The sequence below is a fragment of the Metopolophium dirhodum genome, chromosome 8 (assembly GCF_019925205.1).
Source record: "Metopolophium dirhodum isolate CAU chromosome 8, ASM1992520v1, whole genome shotgun sequence".
Taxonomy (NCBI): Eukaryota; Metazoa; Arthropoda; class Insecta; order Hemiptera; family Aphididae; genus Metopolophium; species Metopolophium dirhodum.
The window spans coordinates 27,138,389-27,159,437 of record NC_083567.1 but is presented as its reverse complement, the minus strand read 5'-3'; the positions used below and the strand labels follow the sequence as shown (position 1 = coordinate 27,159,437).

At 28.2% G+C, this 21,049-nt stretch overlaps 1 protein-coding gene across 1 annotated transcript in view; it reads right to left on the bottom strand.

Moving 5' to 3' along the window:
• LOC132951160 (uncharacterized) overlaps positions 1-21,049 on the bottom strand; it is a 162,157-nt gene that overhangs the window by 111,210 nt on the left and 29,898 nt on the right. Inside the window, exons 22-33 of the mRNA XM_061022906.1 lie at positions 19,256-19,291; positions 18,150-18,191; positions 16,204-16,260; positions 10,235-10,279; positions 8,371-8,427; positions 7,893-7,937; positions 2,938-2,997; positions 2,557-2,625; positions 1,716-1,742; positions 1,358-1,393; positions 1,035-1,070; positions 759-824 (exon numbers count right to left, since the gene is read on the bottom strand). Of these exons, the coding sequence (XP_060878889.1) occupies positions 759-824; positions 1,035-1,070; positions 1,358-1,393; positions 1,716-1,742; positions 2,557-2,625; positions 2,938-2,997; positions 7,893-7,937; positions 8,371-8,427; positions 10,235-10,279; positions 16,204-16,260; positions 18,150-18,191; positions 19,256-19,291 (576 nt within the window). The remainder of the gene's footprint in view (positions 1-758; positions 825-1,034; positions 1,071-1,357; positions 1,394-1,715; positions 1,743-2,556; positions 2,626-2,937; positions 2,998-7,892; positions 7,938-8,370; positions 8,428-10,234; positions 10,280-16,203; positions 16,261-18,149; positions 18,192-19,255; positions 19,292-21,049) is intronic.

Here is a 21,049-nt window from a genome sequence, read left to right as displayed (position 1 = left end):
TATTGTTATCAAAATATTTTTATTAGACATTAGTAAATAGTAATACTGTAGGTTGAATTAATTTTTGCCCAAAAAATTGCATTTGAAAATGTAATTGTGTGTACCTAATGAGTATGCCTGCCAAGTTCCAGCAATACTACTTAGTATTTCTTTACTAGAAATGCTTTCTTTTAGGCTGGTTTTTCTCACCCTCATATCTCTGCTCCATCTTAAGATGAACTTTTGAAATTTGAAATATAGCTTAAGCCTAAGGAGCTTAGGACACTGCACAAATTTGAGCCCTTAATATTAAACTTTTTCAAAAGGACAACACTTCAAACTTTGAATTTTTGTTACTGCCTGAATCAACGAAAAATCATAAAAATTATAAGGTACTTCCAGTATAGCTAGAAACGTGAAATTTGGTTAATGGTAGGTTAGGTTAGGTTAGATATTGTAGTGCAAGTAAAGGGAAAAATCTAAAAATTGCATTTTTTTTAAACTTAATACCGCTTTGGTTAGGGTAGTTAATGTTCTAAATGCATGAAGTAACATTAAATAGACGAACACCACGCTTAGCATCAAAGAAATTCATTCTTTGACTCAGTTTAGAATCTAAAAACGATTATGAATTAATTTCATATTATAGTATTAGATTAGGTAATTCAGTAATTCAGGACTATCTTTTCAGAACTGATATATTATTTATACTTAAACTCATAACTTATTATCATAATAGATTACGACGTTTATAGAACATATAAATATAGGTAACTTACCATATTTGAAAGCTTTATAACTGGGGTAGCTAAATGCTTTTATGTAGTGATAATCAAGCATATGCTCTAAAAATGTTTGTTGATTAGAAATTAATATAAGTATAATATATTAATATTATATAATACATGTTTACTAATATCTGTATTTTCCATATACATATTATGTATACAAACAGATATACAGCATAAATAATAATACAAACTAGGTACCTATTTAAACTATAAACAGTAATTAGTTATTACTTATTATAAACTAAAAAATGTTTAAGAGATTACCATTATACACTTGTCTTTCATGTATGTGTTTATCATCTATAAATATATTATAAAGAACCTTTTTTTAAAAAAATATTTTTTCAATAATATATGTTGATATACTCTATTAATAATAAGAACGGTATTCGACGCCCAATTTGTGAACAGGGGTGATACTTTGTTCTAAACCACTGCAGGCCTCACGCGTCGACTCGATGGATTCAAATGCCGAATTTTTTTAGACATATTATAGATATATAAATCATAACATAAACTAGGTATTTAAACTAAACAGTTATTACTTACTACTTATTATAAACTAAAAAAAAAATTTAAAAGGTTACCATAATACACTTTTTGTACTGATTCGGGATCATCATCTATAAATATATTATAAAGAACCTTATTAAAAAAAAAAAAAAACATAATAATACATGTTGATATATTATACTCTATTCAAAATAAGAACGGTAATCGGCGGCCAACAATTGAACAGGGGTGTGGCTTTGTTCCAAAGCACTCACTTCGCACGTCAGTACTGGAAGCGTCCGACTGTAGCTGACGAAAACGCGTTACTGCCGACTATACCGTTCTTATTTTATAAAATACTAGAATATTATAAGAAACCAAAATGTGCATAATATATATAGTAGATTTTAAATCATACTATAAACTATAAACATATGTTTCTTAAGAGATTACTTGAAGGAGTTGCTTCTTCCAGGTATTCTAATAATATTTTAAATACATATATTAGAAAAAAAAATGATAAAGTAGGCAACCAATATGCCAATAATTAACTATTGAAAAATAATTCAAATAATTCAAAGACGGTCAAACTGCGTTTACCAAACAATTATTTTAATAATATTATAATTTTAACAAATGTTCGTATTTTTTCTTATTTTTCCCGGTCATTTCAAAAAGTACTGAAAGTCTTAAATGTTGACCTCCCAAAAGTGCCAACTAAATCTAATTTTCCATAACATTCATCAACGTTGATATTCAGAGCATTTTTTCTACTAAAAAAATGTGTTTCTAGACAAATAAAAAAACACACACACCCTTGTAAAATCAACACATTCATCTCAAGGCACACAATTTAAAAACACCAACAACTGGTAAATTATATTTTTTTCAAATTAATAAAATAACAATTTAATGCACTCGAGTCTTCTTAAGTTCTTATCTTTCCATCACACATTTCTGCCTAACATATATTTTTTATAGCATGGAATATAATGTCAAGATTCATCATAAAAATTACTTTTAAAAATTAATTTCTTAGCAGTAATGTTTAATTTGTGCTACGTTCCTACCCCCAATGGCCAAACCTTTTTATTATCTATCAATACGTTATAATATTAAAAAACAAAATATCCTTAGTAATTAATATATATTTCTGTATTTTACTTAAACACTGTATTTGACAGTAAGATACTTTGCTTTCAACTGAACTTAAGAAAAGTACAGAAATCAAAGATATTTTAGATACTAAATTACTACAATAAAAGTATAAACGAAATAAATCTTAATAAGTTACCAAGAAAAAATGGTAGAGTTTTGTTTTTATATCCATAGATGAAACAATTCTTTCCTTTATCGTGTCGATCTATATATAACAAGTTTATGATTTATAAATTGTTATTAATATTAAAATAATAGTCTTATTAATATATAATACTGCATAGAGTCATAAATTATGTGTATTGATTTTTAAAATTGACTGTACAAATACAGATACGGATAACAGATAAATGGCAAATAAATTGTATACAAATTTCATATATTAATATAATATAAAACTAAGTATTCAAATAATATATATTTTTTTTTATAGATGAATAATTCGTATCATATTTTGATATATTACAGTTATATATTTATTTTATGTATAGATATAAAATATAAGATAACCAATTACCACTACTCAAGAAATGGAAATATTGGTGTTCGCCACCTTTCTCGTATTCTCTTGGAACAGCTAAAAAATAAATACAAAATTATTGTATGTTATGTACGTTTATTAAATTCATTGCTTTGACATTTTCGTAAAAAGTCTTATAAAACTATAAAAGTATTCTAATAAATAATTCAATGGGTAGCTAAATAGCTAATAATATTAATCATAATTTACAAGTAATGAACAGAGGGATTCACCAAGCATTCACCACTATGTTTTCCTTTAATAATGAATCTATTAAAATGTTGATTTTAGAAATTTTTAAGTGTATAATATAGTGTACTATATTTTTATATTTTTATAGCGTATGACGAGTTTCCTGTAACAGCTTCATCAAGAATATTGATGAAGCAGGCATCGATGCTACAACGATAATTGTAAAGATACCTAGTAAATTCAGTATGTAACGTAAATGACACATTGGCACCCACCCACATACTAAAACGGCCTTCTCGGGGCCACCAAAAAAACTACATGTAAATAAAAAAAAACCAAAGAAACCACGCATGTAAGAAAACAAGTAAAACACAAAATGATAGTTCTCGTTTGAAAGAAAGAAATCTGTATCACAGCTGGAAACTAATTAAATAGGTAGGTAGTATAAAATCTACGTAGGTATTTGGAAATATGGTTTTTAAGTAAGTAACCAGAGTACCTATTATTAAAAGTTCTAAGACTCTGAATTTTTATAAATGCATAATAAAGAGTGATTTATAGGAAGTGACCTTGATTGGTTAATCACCCTGGGATTTATAAATAGTGGAATAGTGGTCCACTATAAATCATAATATGTGTTACTAACAATGAAATTAATTTGAGCAATATTTTATATTTTAATCCATATTTAGTCAATAACTCTTATACGTGATATATCCAGTTTAATACTGAATGTTTAAGTTATATGAGGTAAAGTGAACCAAGACGGCGAATATAAGCATTTCAGAATTCTTTATATTTTACTCATCTTATTCATAGTTCATATTTTATTACACTAGTTGTAAAACAATGAGGATTACTTTACACCGGTAATATAGGTTCTCGTTGCGTTTAGACCAGCGTGAAAAAAATGCATCAATTACGTTTATCTGGGTAATAATATGTTTCTATGATCCATGATATTAAGATAGTGGTGTGGACATTTTAGGGAAGATATTTTAAAGCTAATGGTTATTGAAATCGCATTTAATCAATGTGGTAAGTTCCATATATTTATTGAGCACTACGTAATTTAGACCCTAAAACTTCTCGAACTTTATTAGCGCTTTGTAGTATATATTCAGTTATTTTAACTGTATAAATTGAAATTTTTTGGAAATTATTTAGAAATCCCATAAATTAATCTTTTATAGTTTATAGTATGAAGATATATTATATAGGGTGATCTATTTAAGTGGGTCCACTAATTATTTCAAAAAGTATGAACTTTTTTTGAAATTTTTTTTTAAACTGTTAGATTTATGTTTTTCTAAAACTGTATATTATTTAAATATTTTCCACCCTTATATTTATTGGTGAAACCACTATCAACTTTTGATTTTCAAATGGTAACATATAATAAAAAGATCATAAATTAATAAAACCATTTTTTTTTATGAATTTACACGTTAACATTTTTATTTTTTGTTAATTGGTTTATGAGATACAGCTTCTCAAAATATTGGTGGTTGAAGGAGATGTTATAGTCGGTACCGCTACAAATGTCGTTTACACTTCTCAAATTAAGACAAAAGTCTGTTGATCTTAAATGTTGAATTTTAATCTTTATAAGGGGGTCGCATCGTTTGCCCTAAAAGGTAGGTAAATGCGGCTTTGTTTATATTATTATAACTATTGTCTATTTCTTATTTGTAAAGAGTAAAGACCAGGAGCTATAACTAATAAATTTGATACCGTTCGACCCAAGGTAACAATATTGATAACTGTTGTACTTTGAACCTGATTAATTGAATGTCCTATTACACCTATATGGTAATTTGACCATTAAAGTTACGTCTTGTTGATCATGGCTGTCACACCAGATCCCCTCCATTGTCTTCACAATATTATGACATCATTACGACGCACATACCATATTACCAGAGAACAATAATAATCATTATTTAGATATTTGTCAATACCTTTATCATTATTTATAATTTTTTATGACCACGGTCTTATAAGATAATAGGTAGCATTGATCACGGACTATGATTAACAGGACTGGAAACAAATAATAGTGCACTGGATAATGAAAAGATCCACATCTGTTGACGGAAAGTCAACGAGCTATTGTAGCGCCATCTCCTAGTATCTATCTTTTTCACCATCTTCTTGGGCGCTAGATTCATAGCTGGAGGAGACTATAATTCTAAACATACTCATTGGGGTTCGAGACTTATCACCCCTAAAGAACGTGCTCTATTAAAAACTACAAGCAATACCAATGTTGAAATAATTTCTACTAAAAAAATCAACATATTGGCCATCTGACCAAAACAAGATTCCAGCTTTACTAGACTTCTTCGTAATGAAAGGTAAATCCTCTAATTATGTCGAAATAATAGAAGTCATAGAATTAACGTTGGATCACATACCAGTGCTTCTCACGTTAAGCTCAAATGTTATAATAAAACAACGTAAGGTGTCGCTTACCAATAAAAAAATAAACTGGGACCTCTTTAGATCTAATCTAGATGAAATGGTAACCCTTTCTATAAGGCTTAGAACGCCAATCGAAATCGAAAGCGCTATTGAACAACTAACTAACAATGTTATTAAGGCAGCGAAATTGGCAACACCTGAAATACCAGCAAAAAGTAATCGTGAAATCACCTACCCTATGGAAATCAGGGAGCTAGTAAAGAAAAAACGAAGAGCACAGAAAAAATGGCATCCTACGAGAGATCTACTGGATAAAACTATCTGTAACAGCACTTGCAGACTTTTACATGATAAAATAAAAGAAGTCAAAAACGAAACGTTTAAATCTTACTTGAGTAATCTCTCTGTAACGAAAGACACTGATTATTCGTTGTCGAAGGCTATAAAACAAATAAAAAAGCCCAGAGCCTATGTACCAACAATTCGCAAGGAAGATAGACCATGGGCACGCTGTGACCAAGACAAAACTGAAACGTATGCATGTCATCTAGAACATGCTTCTAGCCGACCAATATCGCTTCTGAACTCGATATAGAACAGTGTCAACCATTGAACGAAATACGTTAAAAGATTAAGTTCTTCACTCCAATCGAAATTTCAAACGAAATCAATACCAATATCAATCTAAAAAAGCACCTGGATTCGACCAATTAAACCCAAAAATGCTGAAAGAACTATTCAAAAAGGCTATGATTAATTTAACACTCATATACAATGCCATCCTGCGTACAGAATATGTTCCTATACAATGGAAACGAGCTCAAGTAATCATGCTCCTTAAACCAGGGAAACCCCCAGAACACGTAACTTCATACAGACCGATATCGCTTCTTCCGAGCGTATCAAAATTATTTTAAAAACTACTTTTAAAGCGATTAAAACCAATAATATAAACAAGACAGCTTATTCCTGAACACCAGTTCGGATTTCGGAATAAACACTCAACTATTGAACAGGTTCATCGTGCCATGAATGTGATAAACAATGCATTAAAGGAAAAAAATATTGCTGTGGAGTATTCCTTGATGTTGTACAAGCTTTCGATAAAGTTTGGCACAATGGATTACATATTAAGCTACGTGAACAGCTGCCACACACTTTGGTGCGCACTCATTGAATCCTATCTGACTGAACGTCAGTTCAGAGTCATACACGATGAAGCAATAACTGAATGGAAAAACATATCAGCTAGAGTACCACAAGGCAGTGTCCTTGGACCTCTTTTGTATTTACTTTACACAGCTGACATTCCAACTACCAACTACTCAATGACAGCTATGTTTGCCGATGATACAACAATACTGGCAACTGATGAAGACCAGCAAACTGCGATTGATCAACTTCAACGAACACTTAACAATGTCTCCAATTGGACCAAGCGTTGGAAAATCAAAATTAATAGCGACAAATCGATACATGTAAATTATACTTTGCATAAAAGTGTATAATACCCAGTATGATTGGATCAGCAGATCATCCCACAGAACGATTCTGCAAAATACTTAGGAATTCACCTCGATTCATGGTTAAATTGGAAATATCATGTTCGCCAGTAAAAACTACAAATTAAACTGAAATAGAGGAAACTTTATTGGCTGATCGGTAGACACTTCGAATAAGATTTCACATGCAAACGTCTTTCGTATGTGTAGTGATAATTAAACCAATATGGACCTATGGAATACAGCTGTGGGGCTGTGCCAGTAAGTCCAATATTTAAATTATCCAACGTTGCCAAAACATTGCTCTCCGTACTATTGTCGCAGCATACCGGTACGATAGAAATTACATTATCCACCGAGATATGATGATGACCTCCGTCCAGGACGAGATTACCAAGTTTGCCAGAAAACACGAGAAAAGACTAGATAAACACACCAATCCAGCAGCAATTCAGCTACTATATATAACTCTCAAGACATTAAACTTAGTATAAATTATTAGACTAAGGCTGGGAGCTCTCCACTGGGAGTGATAACCCAAACATGTTTTTTATATATATATACTAAATATTTATTCATTAATTTATTAAATATTAAATGTATTGTTAAAGATCATTGATCGTTATAATAAAAAAAGCCTTCGGGTGGTTTAAAAAAAAAAAAATGTGGTTATGTACCTTAAAGTTAGGCCAATCACAACAGATTCTAATAATAATTTATAGTACCTATATTTAAATTATTTTTAACAATTCATTGGGTCACCTCTATAAAGTATTATGAAAACAGAACCACAATAGTTACGATTATTTAAAAATAACAACCATGACTACTTACTCATTTTAAACTTGTCCGCAATTTCTCTAGATGTTGGATTTATATCTAAAGTCATTATAACTAATATTAATATTATGTAATAAATAAATTGAGTTTGTTTTTCTAAACTGTCATCAAATATCAAAACTTTAGGAGCCCTTAAGATAAATATAAATAAAATACAATTAATATAAACCATTAAACATAAAATATTTTGTATTTTTGTTTACTCTTAAAAAAATTAATTATAAAAATTAATCATATTATAAATTTTCATTTAAAATTCAAAAGTTTATGGTTGTAATGGCAAAAATATAAGGGGTGAAAAAATGAAGATAGTATAATATTAAACTGTTTGAATAACGCATATTTTAACTTTAAATAAAATATATAAAATGTTGAAGATAGTTATTACTTTTTGATATAATTATTAATTAGTAGGTATACTAAATACTTAATTCCGCATCATACATAATATATGGAATAATTAATAACTTACCCATTTGTTTCATTCTTTTTCTATAGTCCTCATATTTTTCACATTGTCTTATGTAAACTAAAATATCAAATTGAATTCAATTGATTCCGTTATTAAAAAATTGACACAAAGAAAATTAATATATTGAAAACGTTTGGTCGTATGTACACCAAATATAATAATATAATAATATTATTGTCTTACAAAATCCGTCTAAAGTTAATTTATTTTGGATTAAATTTCCGTTCCAACGAACTGGCTATAGGTTCCTACTACCTACCAATCAAGGCAATATTAAGGTGCATGAAAATATTAAGAGGATGTCAGCCCACCATTTGTTCTATCTCTTTGACCCAATGAAAAATGTTTTTAAGTAATCTTAGGGTAAAATCACCCATTACAAAAAAGATAGAGAATAATATTTTAGAGGGAATGACATATCGGTTTGATATTTTATTGTTATTTGACTTTGTATTCAACTTTCAAAATAAACAAAAAAATGTTGTAAATTTAAATGATGTTTAAATGGTTTTTAAACAATATTTATAAAAATCGATATGCCATTCTCTCAAAAATGTTATTCTCTATCTTTTTTGTAATAGCTGTTTTTACTCTAAGATAACTTGAAAACATAGAAAAAACGATTTTGCGCAAATGCGTTTTGTCTATGTTGCGCGTGGGCCAGAGAGAGAAAACAAATAGTGCGCTGACACCCTCAATGATGAAAACATCTACATTTCATATGAAATGTGCTTTGAAAATTCGCATAACGTAAATTTTATTGTTTTAAGATGAATTAAAAAATATTGGAACAATCGTTATAACATTATATTTGTATGTGTGATTGCCAGTTCAAATTAGATTTTATTTCGTTAATTACCGAAAATACTGTCAAAGCTTAGAAATGACTCCTACAACAATCATAACACATACCCACTCTACAACCAATGGCTCACTTCCGAAAACCACATGTTAAGTCTTGAATTACAAATCCCTTTCCTTTCCCACAAAAAAAAACAAGGTGGCACTTAAGAGCTTTAATAGCCCACCCTTTAGAAAACCACAGTATTTTCTGGTCAGCTTACTCAAATCTTTAAGCCTCACATTTTCCAATTTTTTTATGTCCCTAAAACAAATATAATAATAGAACAATCACTAAACCCTAAACATTTTTGGTACACTTATTTGGATTTAGTATAATGTTGCGTATCGTTTTGATAATTTTCAAAATCATCTAAAATAACTCACCTTGTAATACAAACTTAATATATAGAAGTTCCTATTTGCTATTATTAAGCCCAAATGAATATGTATAATGTATAATGTATGGCTTTCAAATGTGAGGTTTTACCAAAAATCCAACTAAAAAAAATCTAAACAATCCAGGCTAAACCATTTGTCTAATTACGAACGCCCCTTAGTATGACAAAAACGATAATATCCATCTCGATCTTCATATACAAACGGTAGAAGATACAGTCATCTATCGTGGCTACCACTCCTCACTTTCAAATTTCCAAAATCTACTTGTAGGTATATTTATTAGTTACGAGAACCATGTCTGAAAATCTTCATGTCAAAATAAAGTGGTACCACGACTTATCATAATACAATTTTCTAGATGAAAGTTTCATTATAATGAGTGACTCCTTTTTAAACATTTAAAAACCAACCAAAAATATGCTTATTTTACATAGTATTGATTGTACATGACAAAAATAGTACAAAAATAGGATTGACAATAGGTATATCTATAGCATCGAACATATTGAAATGAAAAGACAGTAATACAACAGCATCAATATCTTTAAAAAAAATTTTGGATTTCGTCAGTTATTTAAGGAAATTAAAAAATAAAACTACATGTATTAGTGAAAATAAGTACCTTTTTTTAAATCGTTGACTTCTTCTTCATCTAATATATTGGTTGCTTGAAATATAGACAATTTTTTAGTTAAGCTTAAATTTTAACTGCAAGGTATATATTTATAATATTGTTGTTTTATACATTTTTTAAACCCATTATTCTTGTTTATAAGTTTATAAATTGATGATATAGTATACAGTATATAATATATAGGTATTTGACAGTATTTCTTAAGAGGACGCCACACGGGCGAAAATACCGTACAAAAACATGCCAATTTTTTTCCAATAATTCAGCTTACTGAATGGTTTTAGAGCAAAACACCTTAATTAAAAGTTGTAGAGGAGAATTATATCGGGTGACGTATAAGACTCGATTTTTGATATTTTTTATACCAATTATCCACAAGTAAAAAAATGAAAAAAAGTGAAAACGCAAAACGGTTTTATCGATTTTTAGAATCAAATATCGAAAATCGAGTCTTATACGGCACCCGATATAACTCTTCTCTACAACTTTTAATAAAGGTATTTTGCTCTAAAACCATTCTGTAAGCCGTATTATTGGAACAAAATTCGCATGTTTTACAGTAAAAAAATTTAATTACGGCCGCCATGTGCTGATTTCGTTTCTAGCGGCAGCGTTTGTCCCCTCCTAGCTCCGACATCCAGGCTCGTCGGCCGCCGGCAGGTCAAAATCGGTCTGTTATCGGCGGTCCGCGCTTCGCACGTCGTTGCATTATTTTTATACATACCTATTATGTTCATATTATTATTTACGTGAAATTAAATAAAATCAAATCACTAAAATTATGTTCGATATATTACAATGCCCCCGACCGTCCTTGCATTACCGTGACAGCCACGGCTGTGAGTAAAAATTTTTATTTTTAGTTTCAAAAACACGGTTGACTGACTGGTTTTAGAGCAAAAAACCTCTTAAAAAAGTTGAAGTGAAGAGTTGAATCTGTTAACGAATTGGACTAGATTTTTGATACTTTAATTTATTATACCAATTATTCACAAATCAAAAAAGTGAAAACAAAAAATAAAAAATGCAAAACGATTTTATGGATTTTGAAAATGAATTATCGAATATCGAGTCCTCTAATTTTATATAAAATATCCATAACAACCCACGAATAATATTAGATTCTGAGCGGAGCGAAAGAATGTATTGGTTATACAATGATGTGTGTTTTTTTTCTGTCTGTCAGCAACATTTTGGATAGTACCTAAGCATGCTTAGATTTTTGAGATCAGCATCTTTACTGTTAAAAAAGTGAACTTAGTTGGTACTTTTGGGAGGTCAAAATTGAAAATTCCTAATAGTTTTAGAAAGCGTCGAGAAAAACTACCGACAAATTACGAAAAAACCTCTAAAAATGGGATTTTAATTTCTAACGCTTTGTTTATCACCATACCAACGAATAAAAAAAAATAATATAAGGACTACGCTAACCCCTCCTTAGAATCATTTTTCGTATACAATGTTTTATCATTTTATTCAAATATAACACATCCTACTACTACTACTACTACTGTACAGCAGAGCGGTGCCCACAACCTACTTGTCCACCATTATTTTAAATTATAACAATATTTGAATTACTAAATACAATATAATTTTCATATTTTCACATTTTTCAACGAAATTATCAAAATTCTAACTTCATACGCACATAAAATATTATTTTGGATTCACGTTCAATTTTTTTTTTATTTTCATTATAATCAACTGTCAACTATATTATGAGTATCCGTTTATTAAATTTAAGGTGTATTTTAAAATTATTTATCGACAATAGTTTAAAAAAACTTTAAAAAATCAAATATTTGTCATGGCTAGCTAAAACCGCTCAAAAAGATGCAAAACATTTTGAATATTACGTATGTTAAATTTTCATATAAATATTTGGTGTAAATTTAAGGTATCTACGGTTTTATTTTTTGATTTAAATCAAAAAAAATATATCAATTTTATCAAAAACTAGTTTTTCTTAAAAATCCTCGTTTTTCATTTGTGACTATGTATTTTTAATATTTTTAACTGCCAAGGTAATAATATATTACGAGCCTTGTATTAAATGTTCAAGCTTTTTGACCTAACGAATAAAATGTTATTGCCATTTATAGAAAAAGAAACTAAAAAAGGTGGTCAAGGGGGTTTCGCTCTGCTGTACTTAAAGTAGGTTACAAGTGAGCCACTGTAATATATGGTGTACAATTTGAATTCAATATAATATATAAAAAACAATCCTGAGCGAAGACGATAAGTCAGCCTATGATATTACTAAATATATTTGATGATATTATTATGTATAAAGTAATTTATATATAACATGTTTGCGTGGAACCTTGTTTTAAATTTTCAATCCTTAGCTATAAAAGTTGAACATTTTATAAATTTTTAACTTACAAAGTAATTATGACATTTTTAATTTGATACATTTTTTCAAAATTTGAACTTTAAATAAGTACTTAGGTATAAAAAAAATGTGTGCCTATATATTTTTAATATTTTTCAACTACTATTATAACAATATATCATATATATCTTGCATTAAATTTTCACGCTTTTTTACCCAACAAATATAATTTTATTGATATTTATAGTCTATAGAAAAAAAACTGACAATGTCCGTTAAAAGTTAGACCGATTGTAATTGATTGATTTACAACAAGAGTCAAAATATTTTTTTAAATTTTATAGTACCTATATAGAAAATAAAAGTATAATATTTAGTAAAATGTTCATACAGTTCTTCGTTTTTGACAACAAAATAACAAAACCACTACATGAGAAATCGAGTGAAAATCCAATGTTGTAAAAATATGAACTTCAAAGGCTCATAAAAATTTGTTTGTAGACATTTTTAGATTCTGAGTGGAACGATGAATGTATTGATTTTACAATGTATTTTTTTATTTTTTTATTATTTTTTTTGTGTGTCTGTGTACACGATAAGTAGTCGAAATAATGCTTCAATTTTCAACTTCAGTATCTTGTTCGATTGGAAAGTGAATATTGTTGGTGCATTGAGGAGGTCAAAATTTGAAATTCCCAGTAATTTTCAAAAGCGCCAAGAAAAACAAAAGAAAAATTAAGGAAAAACGGGAATTTTTACGCAAAATCGACTTTGGTTTTTAATGTAACTTTTAAACAAATATCCATAAATACATGAAATTTTTACTGGTTGTTTATATTTGAATTTTCTATACACAATAAAATTTTCAAACTATTTGAAATTATTTTGAACTGTTTAGAGACATTTTCGGTTTCCAATTTTATTAGTTTTTATTTTCTATGAATGTCAATAAAACTTTATTTGTTGAGTAAAAATACTTGAAAATTTAATAAAAGGCTCCTACTATATTTTTACATTGACAATTGAAAAATATTAAAAATCCTTAGTCACAGATTTTTTTATAAGCATTTAAAGTTCAAATCTTGACAAAATATGGAAAAATCACGAAATTAGCAAATTATTTTGAATTGAGAATTCATAAAAACTATTCTTTTTAAATCTAAGATTTGAAAATGTAATACAAGATTCCTCAAAAGTTTGTCTAACGTTGTCAAAAAAAAAAAAATGTCTGCAAACAAATCATATTAAATTTTTATGAGCGTTTGAAGCTCGTATTTTTACAACATTGGATATTCACTCGATTTCTCATGTAACGATTTTCTTATTTTGTTGTAATTAAAAAACGTATGACTGTAGATACTTAAAAATTTCACTGAATGTTTATATTAGCATTTTCTATACACGATACAATTTTGAAAATAATTTGACTCTTTTTGAGCTGTTTACGGACATTGTCAGTTTTCAATTTCATATATTTCAATATCAATAAAATTTTATTTGTTGGGTAAAAAAGCATGAAAATTTAATGCAAGGCTCCTGATATATTGTTGAAATAGCAGTTGAAAAATATTAAAAATACATGGGCACAATTTTTTCTTATAAGAATTTAAAGTTCAAATTTTGACAAAATTTATCAAATTTCAAATTCAATAATTATTTTGTAGTTAAAATGTATAAAATGTTCAACTTTTATGGCTAAGGATTGAAAATTTAAAACAAGGTTCCACGTGAATAGGTTATATTATATAAATTACATTATTTTCAATAATATCATCAAATATACTTGGTAATATCAAAGGCTGACTGACCGTTTTCGCTCAGAATCGTTTTTCTTATGCAATGATATTATATCATTGAATTCATATTTAACACCATCCATTGCAGTGACCCACTTGTAACCTACTGTTCAGCAGAGCGACATCCACTTAACTACCTTTTTTTGATTAAGGTAGACAAACTTATGAATAATTTTGTATTACATTTTCAAATCTTAAATTTAAAAAGAAAATATTTTGTGAATTCTCAACTCAAAATAATTTGCTAATTTTCGTGATTTTTGCATATTTTGTCAAGATTTGAACTTTAAATGCTTATAAAAAAAAAACTGTGACTAAGGATTTTAAATATTTTTCAAATATCATTGTAACAATATAGTAGGAGCCTTGTATCAAATTAAAGCTTTTTTACCCAACAAATAAAGTTTTATTGACATTCATAGAAAAAAATACTTATAAAACAAGATTCCACGTAAGTATTTAAAATGTTTATTGATATGTTAATGTTATCATTGAATAATATAAATAATAATATTTATTATAATCAATGATATTATGGTAATACATTCGAAAATATTGGTAAGTATAAAAATAATACATAATAGCATTGATTAATTAATATAGTCAATGATAATAGACGTATGTTTATATTGATATTTTTACAAACTAAATGTATATCGTAAGATATTGTACGTAAAATATTATTAACTCGAATAATTAAAATGTTTGTACAACAATTATTAAAGGTACGGTATAAACTAGATTTTCTAGTCTACATAATATTGTTAATTGTTATATATAAATAGGTATACTATTGGGCAGACAGTGGCTTTAATTAAAAAATGTTCAGTGTATAAGAGCGCTGAGCGAATATTTAAAATATTATGGCGGCAATGCCTTTACGTGTATGAATTTTATTTCGAAGGGATACGTCACTGACGAACGTTCATAAGATAATAAACAACGCTCCCGAACTCGACAACTCGTCGGTCGGTACCACGGTTATCTACTCTTAAGAAAATGTATAAAGTTTATTATAAGACAGTGTATATAAATAATAGGAAAATTAAATTTTAGAAACAGTGTGATGAAATTATAATATTATAGTTTAATTTATGTATTTTATTTCTGGGAACTAATTATCATTGATTTGACATTTTCTAATTAAGTAATTTAATGTACCTATTTTGTTTGTATTTTGATCATCAATCTTTATTTAGCCGCTATAGAAAAAAAATCAAAATCAATTAATAGTAACATAAATACTATAATATTGTAATTTGTAATGTTCTTTATACCTCACCACCACCGTTATAAATAACTGCATGAAACAAAATTTCTAGTGGGCGATTGTCCCACTAACTCTTCCACAATTGTATTACGCCATAACCTTGTTTACAATTAATATTAAAATTTTTACATGACGAAAAAGTTTTACATTTTGTAAATTCCTGTCTATAACGATATAATATAATTATTATTATGGTCCCGTGACAACTAGCACTTTAGTTCATCAAAACACCGTTTTGGGGCCACAATTTTTCTCTCGTCTTCCAACCTGAGTAGATAACCGTGGTCGGTACACAGCTATGAGTAGTGGGCGAGGCTTAAACGTCGCGAGCTTGCGGATCGCGAAAACACCTAACAGCGCATTCTCTTGGCCATTGCACGGTTTCGTTTGCCCGTGTGGCGTCCTCTTAAGCAAAATATAAACAATAGTAAATAACTTTTAAAATTAAATATTAAAACCATTTTAGAATAAATAGAAATTCTATTTATTCTAATTAATTCTATACTAATTCTAACTATTTATATTAATTATTTTATATTTAATAATTTATTACCAAGCATAAACATTCTTTGTCTGTAGATTTGGTAATTTTCATATACATTTGGTAATCCTAAAAATGTATAAATATAATATTATGTTGTGAAAATGTGTAATATATTATTTATTTTTTCTAAAGTATTTGGTTTTTAACTCATTACTAAGAATATATACATTTTAAAACCACACATGAGTTATATTATGTATGAATAAATAAAAACTAAAATAAAATAAATATTCAAACGTGTAGGTTTAAATACTTCAATGAATTGGTTTACTAAGTTTAAGTAATTTAAATTGATTCATCATACATTTATACCTATATTGATGTTTTTGCAAACATTTCCCTTACCTTATTATTATTATTATTAATTTTCATTATGTCATTGTTTCTCAAGAATTAATACGAATTTTCCATTTTTTCCCCTTGAACATTGTTTTTGGTCTCTTTTTCCATTTCCATTATAAAGAGATCTTATACGATCACTAGGGACCTGTATAATAGCTATACAACTGTAAACTGTATAGCCCAACTTTGCTCCGCAAAAATTAACTAACATAAAATATGGCATTGCGCTATCGGGCATATCAGTTTTAATGTACCTCAGTTCACGGAAAATACGCATCAGCATACCTCAACTTTGTGAATTATGATAAATTCGACAAATATATAGCATTAGTATATTTTTGAACATGGTTCAAACTATTATCTAGTTGTCTATAATTTTTTGATATCTCTAAAAACAGTAAAAACAATATCTGAACACTTTCGTCAAAATCGGTAGAGTAGTTTTTAAGTCAAGCTACAAATGTACAGACATTGCCTATTTGTTTTATTTGAATAACAAACAACTAGTTAAATATAATTTTATTTTATTGAAAACAAATCCCACAACAACGCATAGTGGGTTGGCTAGTGTATAACAATTATTTTTAAAATTTTATTTCTGTTACCAAACGGTCGGTATTCATACCCCTTAAAAATTCCAACTCTACATTATTCAATTTTTGTTCCATTCATTATTTAATATTAAGTGTAGGTAATGGTGTTCAAAATTTAAAATTGTTCATCAGCCATCTTAAATCTCAAAATACTTGTGCAGTATTCAACTTTAAAATTTCGGATTCAGGAAGATAAGTAGTTACTTATTGTTAGTGAACACTTACATGTTGGTACGAAGGTAGTACCTAATAGGTACCGTGAAATACCTATTCAAGCCTCAATCTATCATTGTTTAGGCTCTCCGTTGATCAGTAAGTGAGTCAGTCAGGACACGTTCTATTATATTATTATAGCCATCCAGCCCGGCATTAGCCGTGAGACTCAAAAATTGCAAATAACGTTATTTGAATTTATAAAACGATAAATATGAAAATTGTATAACGTCTTAATATCCGAAAACGTGAAACGATAATTTATTTTAAATTTAAGCCCTGATCCAGATTCAATATAATAAAACGTCATCCAAAGTTATATTTTCCGATAGAATGATTAGCATACATATTTATGTAAAATAAATCAGTTATAACCTATTCGCTTACCTATTATATATTTATATATTATATTGTGATAATATTTTCCATTATCAGTCACACCGTAAAAGAACATTTACACTCTCGTATATTTTATTTCTGATATTATGTATCCATGAAAAGGTTGAAATTTGGGTACTTACCGTTATTATTAGAAGTGCCTATCTATTATTTTAGGCCAAAGTTTTTCCACTGTATTTTAATTTCGTTACTTTGGTTTGTTACAACTAACATGTCCGGTTAAAAAGTTCGGAAATTTATTTCATTAATATTCGAAAATTCTAATTAGTCTTGTCGAAACTAATAAATAATATTTTCACACAAAAAAGGTTTTTGTTTTGTTCAGATAGTATCCATTTAATAATATGATATACTGTGTACTTGTGAAATCTATAAAAAAAATACATCAGACTAAAAATCGTGACTTACTTTTTACTAACAATTTGAATGTTATGATATCCATATGTATTTCTAAAACAACAATTTATGAATATATTTGAATATGAAAATGTATGTGTTACAGATAGTAAATATCTAAATATTTAGTATATTAAATGATAATAATCGTGTTTACACCTATTTTCAAATACTAAGAAATAATAGAACCAGGCAATAAGATAATATTATAATATGTACGGCATGATATTATGCACTCTGCACTCAAATAGTTTGTTCCATCCAAATAGATTCGAATTAGTTAGTACATACATTAGTACTAATTTAGGTATATATTTATTACATAATATTAACGATTGTCCTGAAATGATCTAGCATTTAAACTTTAGAATAAACCAATCTAATTCCAGAAATAATTTATTATTTTGTCTTTCCTCTACGTCTTCAAATGATATGCTTTACACTCCTGAAATTATGCTTATGTCTGCAGGTGATTCAACTAAAGATTTAGATTTATTTAATACTAATCACCAGGTACCTATTGTAACCTTGTTCAGTTTGTCAAACATTTGATTCAATTAATTTTTTTAATTTTTTGTTATTATTCCCTTTTTCTCTATTTCTCCTATCTATGTTTATAGATCTCTGTTCTCTATTATCTGAACTCTGTCCTCATAATTAATTATGTTATTTATATCATATTATATTTTTATATTTTTAGTTTATGTAGTTATTTAATATTTATGTATTATTATTATTATATCTCTTATTTCTATATAATATTATTATAAATATAATATGACTTGTTACAAATATGTACAAACATACTGTCATTATATTTTATTTTATGTAATTGGAATATATTATTTCCGTGATAAAGAAATTATTATTATATGAATACAGATATCTCTAAATTTATATCCAATTTATATTAATTGTTCGATAATGACCTGGCATTGGCATTTTACTGATAGGTATTTAATAAGAATTATGGTTAAACATAATAATTGTTATATTTAAGAAGAATCGTAGTTTAGGACCTAGGAGAGGGCGTCTTAATACTACTCACTGTCTTAATACTACCAATACATTTACAATTAATACTTAAATAAAAATAAAAATCAATAGAGTATACTTGCCGACCAAATTTCTTTGGTGTATGTAACTCGCGTTATCTATAAAAAATTACGTAATATATAATATATACTTAAATTATTTAGCATACCTATGTTGAATTGGTTAAAATATCATTAATTTTCACTTCAAATTAAAATTTTAAATAAGAACTAAACATTAAAATTTATAGTTGGTTCAAAAAAAATGTATTTTTACATAGGTTGTTTTTGGTAGCTGCTTTTTGGCTAAATTATTTTATTTATTCTTAAAGATGATAATGGGGCCCACTGAAAATTCTCATATTTTGGTGGTCCGTGAGTTCATAGTTTTAAATACAAATTCATTATAGTATAGTGTAAATTATATGTGTAAATTGTATATAGTACAATCAGATACCAAGTTACAATACATTTTTCTCAAATACCTTTCTAAAATAAGAATACAATTAATAAATGCATATTTGTTTTTATATTTATACATATTAAATATTTAAATACATAAAACCGTACAGGTTAATAATAGTAAAATCAAAAGCTATACATTTATCAATAATTATTAAAATCATCTTCATATTAATGTAGGTAGGTACCCTAATAGATAATATAATAACCCTATACATTTGTTATATCTTATATTATGTTATATTATATTATAATTTGTTCTTGTAGTAAGTAGCCAAAGTATAATTTTATTTTAATAATTTTGAAAGATTTACCATGTTTGATTTCTGATGGTTATAATATATTATATATTTTTGGATTGATGTATAAGTAAGTAGATATTATATGGATTGAGGTAATTTGTACGTATGGTTGGTAGTTTGATATAAGATGTTATATCCGTGTTCAGTTTTAAAACTAAAAGATTATTTTTAATTTTGTAACTAAATCATTGTAAATTAATTTGTTTACTGATAATACATTCTATCGTTGTATTTGTACTTTGTATGGAATATTGAGTCTGTGACAACTCAAGTCATATTGCTCGTGACCCGAGAATCATGTGGTCGAGTCAGGTCGCCAACCACGAGCCGAGACCCAAAAAGGTCGGAGCGCTGTGGATTTTTATATTTTAATATCAGAAATGAGGAAATTCTAACAATAATAATAAGAAAAGAACATGACACACTATTTGGGTAAAAAAGTCAGTATATTAATTAAAGTTGGCGCCGAGAAAGCCGTCGGCATAAAACTCGGACAGAGATAAAAAAAAATAAAATGACACACGCCGTGATAATGATAAACACTTAGCCAATATGGCAATAGCCAATAATAATAATATAACTTATAAGTTATAGGGATACCGGCCATGATGTTAAATATATATTTAAATTAAGGTACGTTACCACAATGCTCCTACACGTGCCATCCGATGGCGCTACGGCGGTCGCGGTGCTCTACTCCTCCAACATTGTTTGGACCGGCGTATGGAAAAGAAGTGTCGTCCGTCGGTTAGTGTGCCACAAACGCACGAAAAAGACAACGGGTGACAGATATAGTGGGAGTGGAGAGACAGAGAGAGAGAGAGCATGTGGAGATGTAAATTAATCGGTTGATATCCCTACACACGGTATTAGTCGGCGTGGCCCAGCCAATGGAGACGAAAGAGGGGAACGTGTGTGCGTTTGCCGCACCGGCAGGTATTGTCGTCGATCGGCACGGGACAAAGTCGTTATCGCACCCCCACGCAACATATTTATAACTGCAGCCTAATGTGTACAATCGATGGTCAACTGGTCACCCAACTCTGATCGTCATAAGTCCTTTTTTTAGAATACATTTTAAAATGTTATTTTCTTTTTTTTTATGGATCTATTG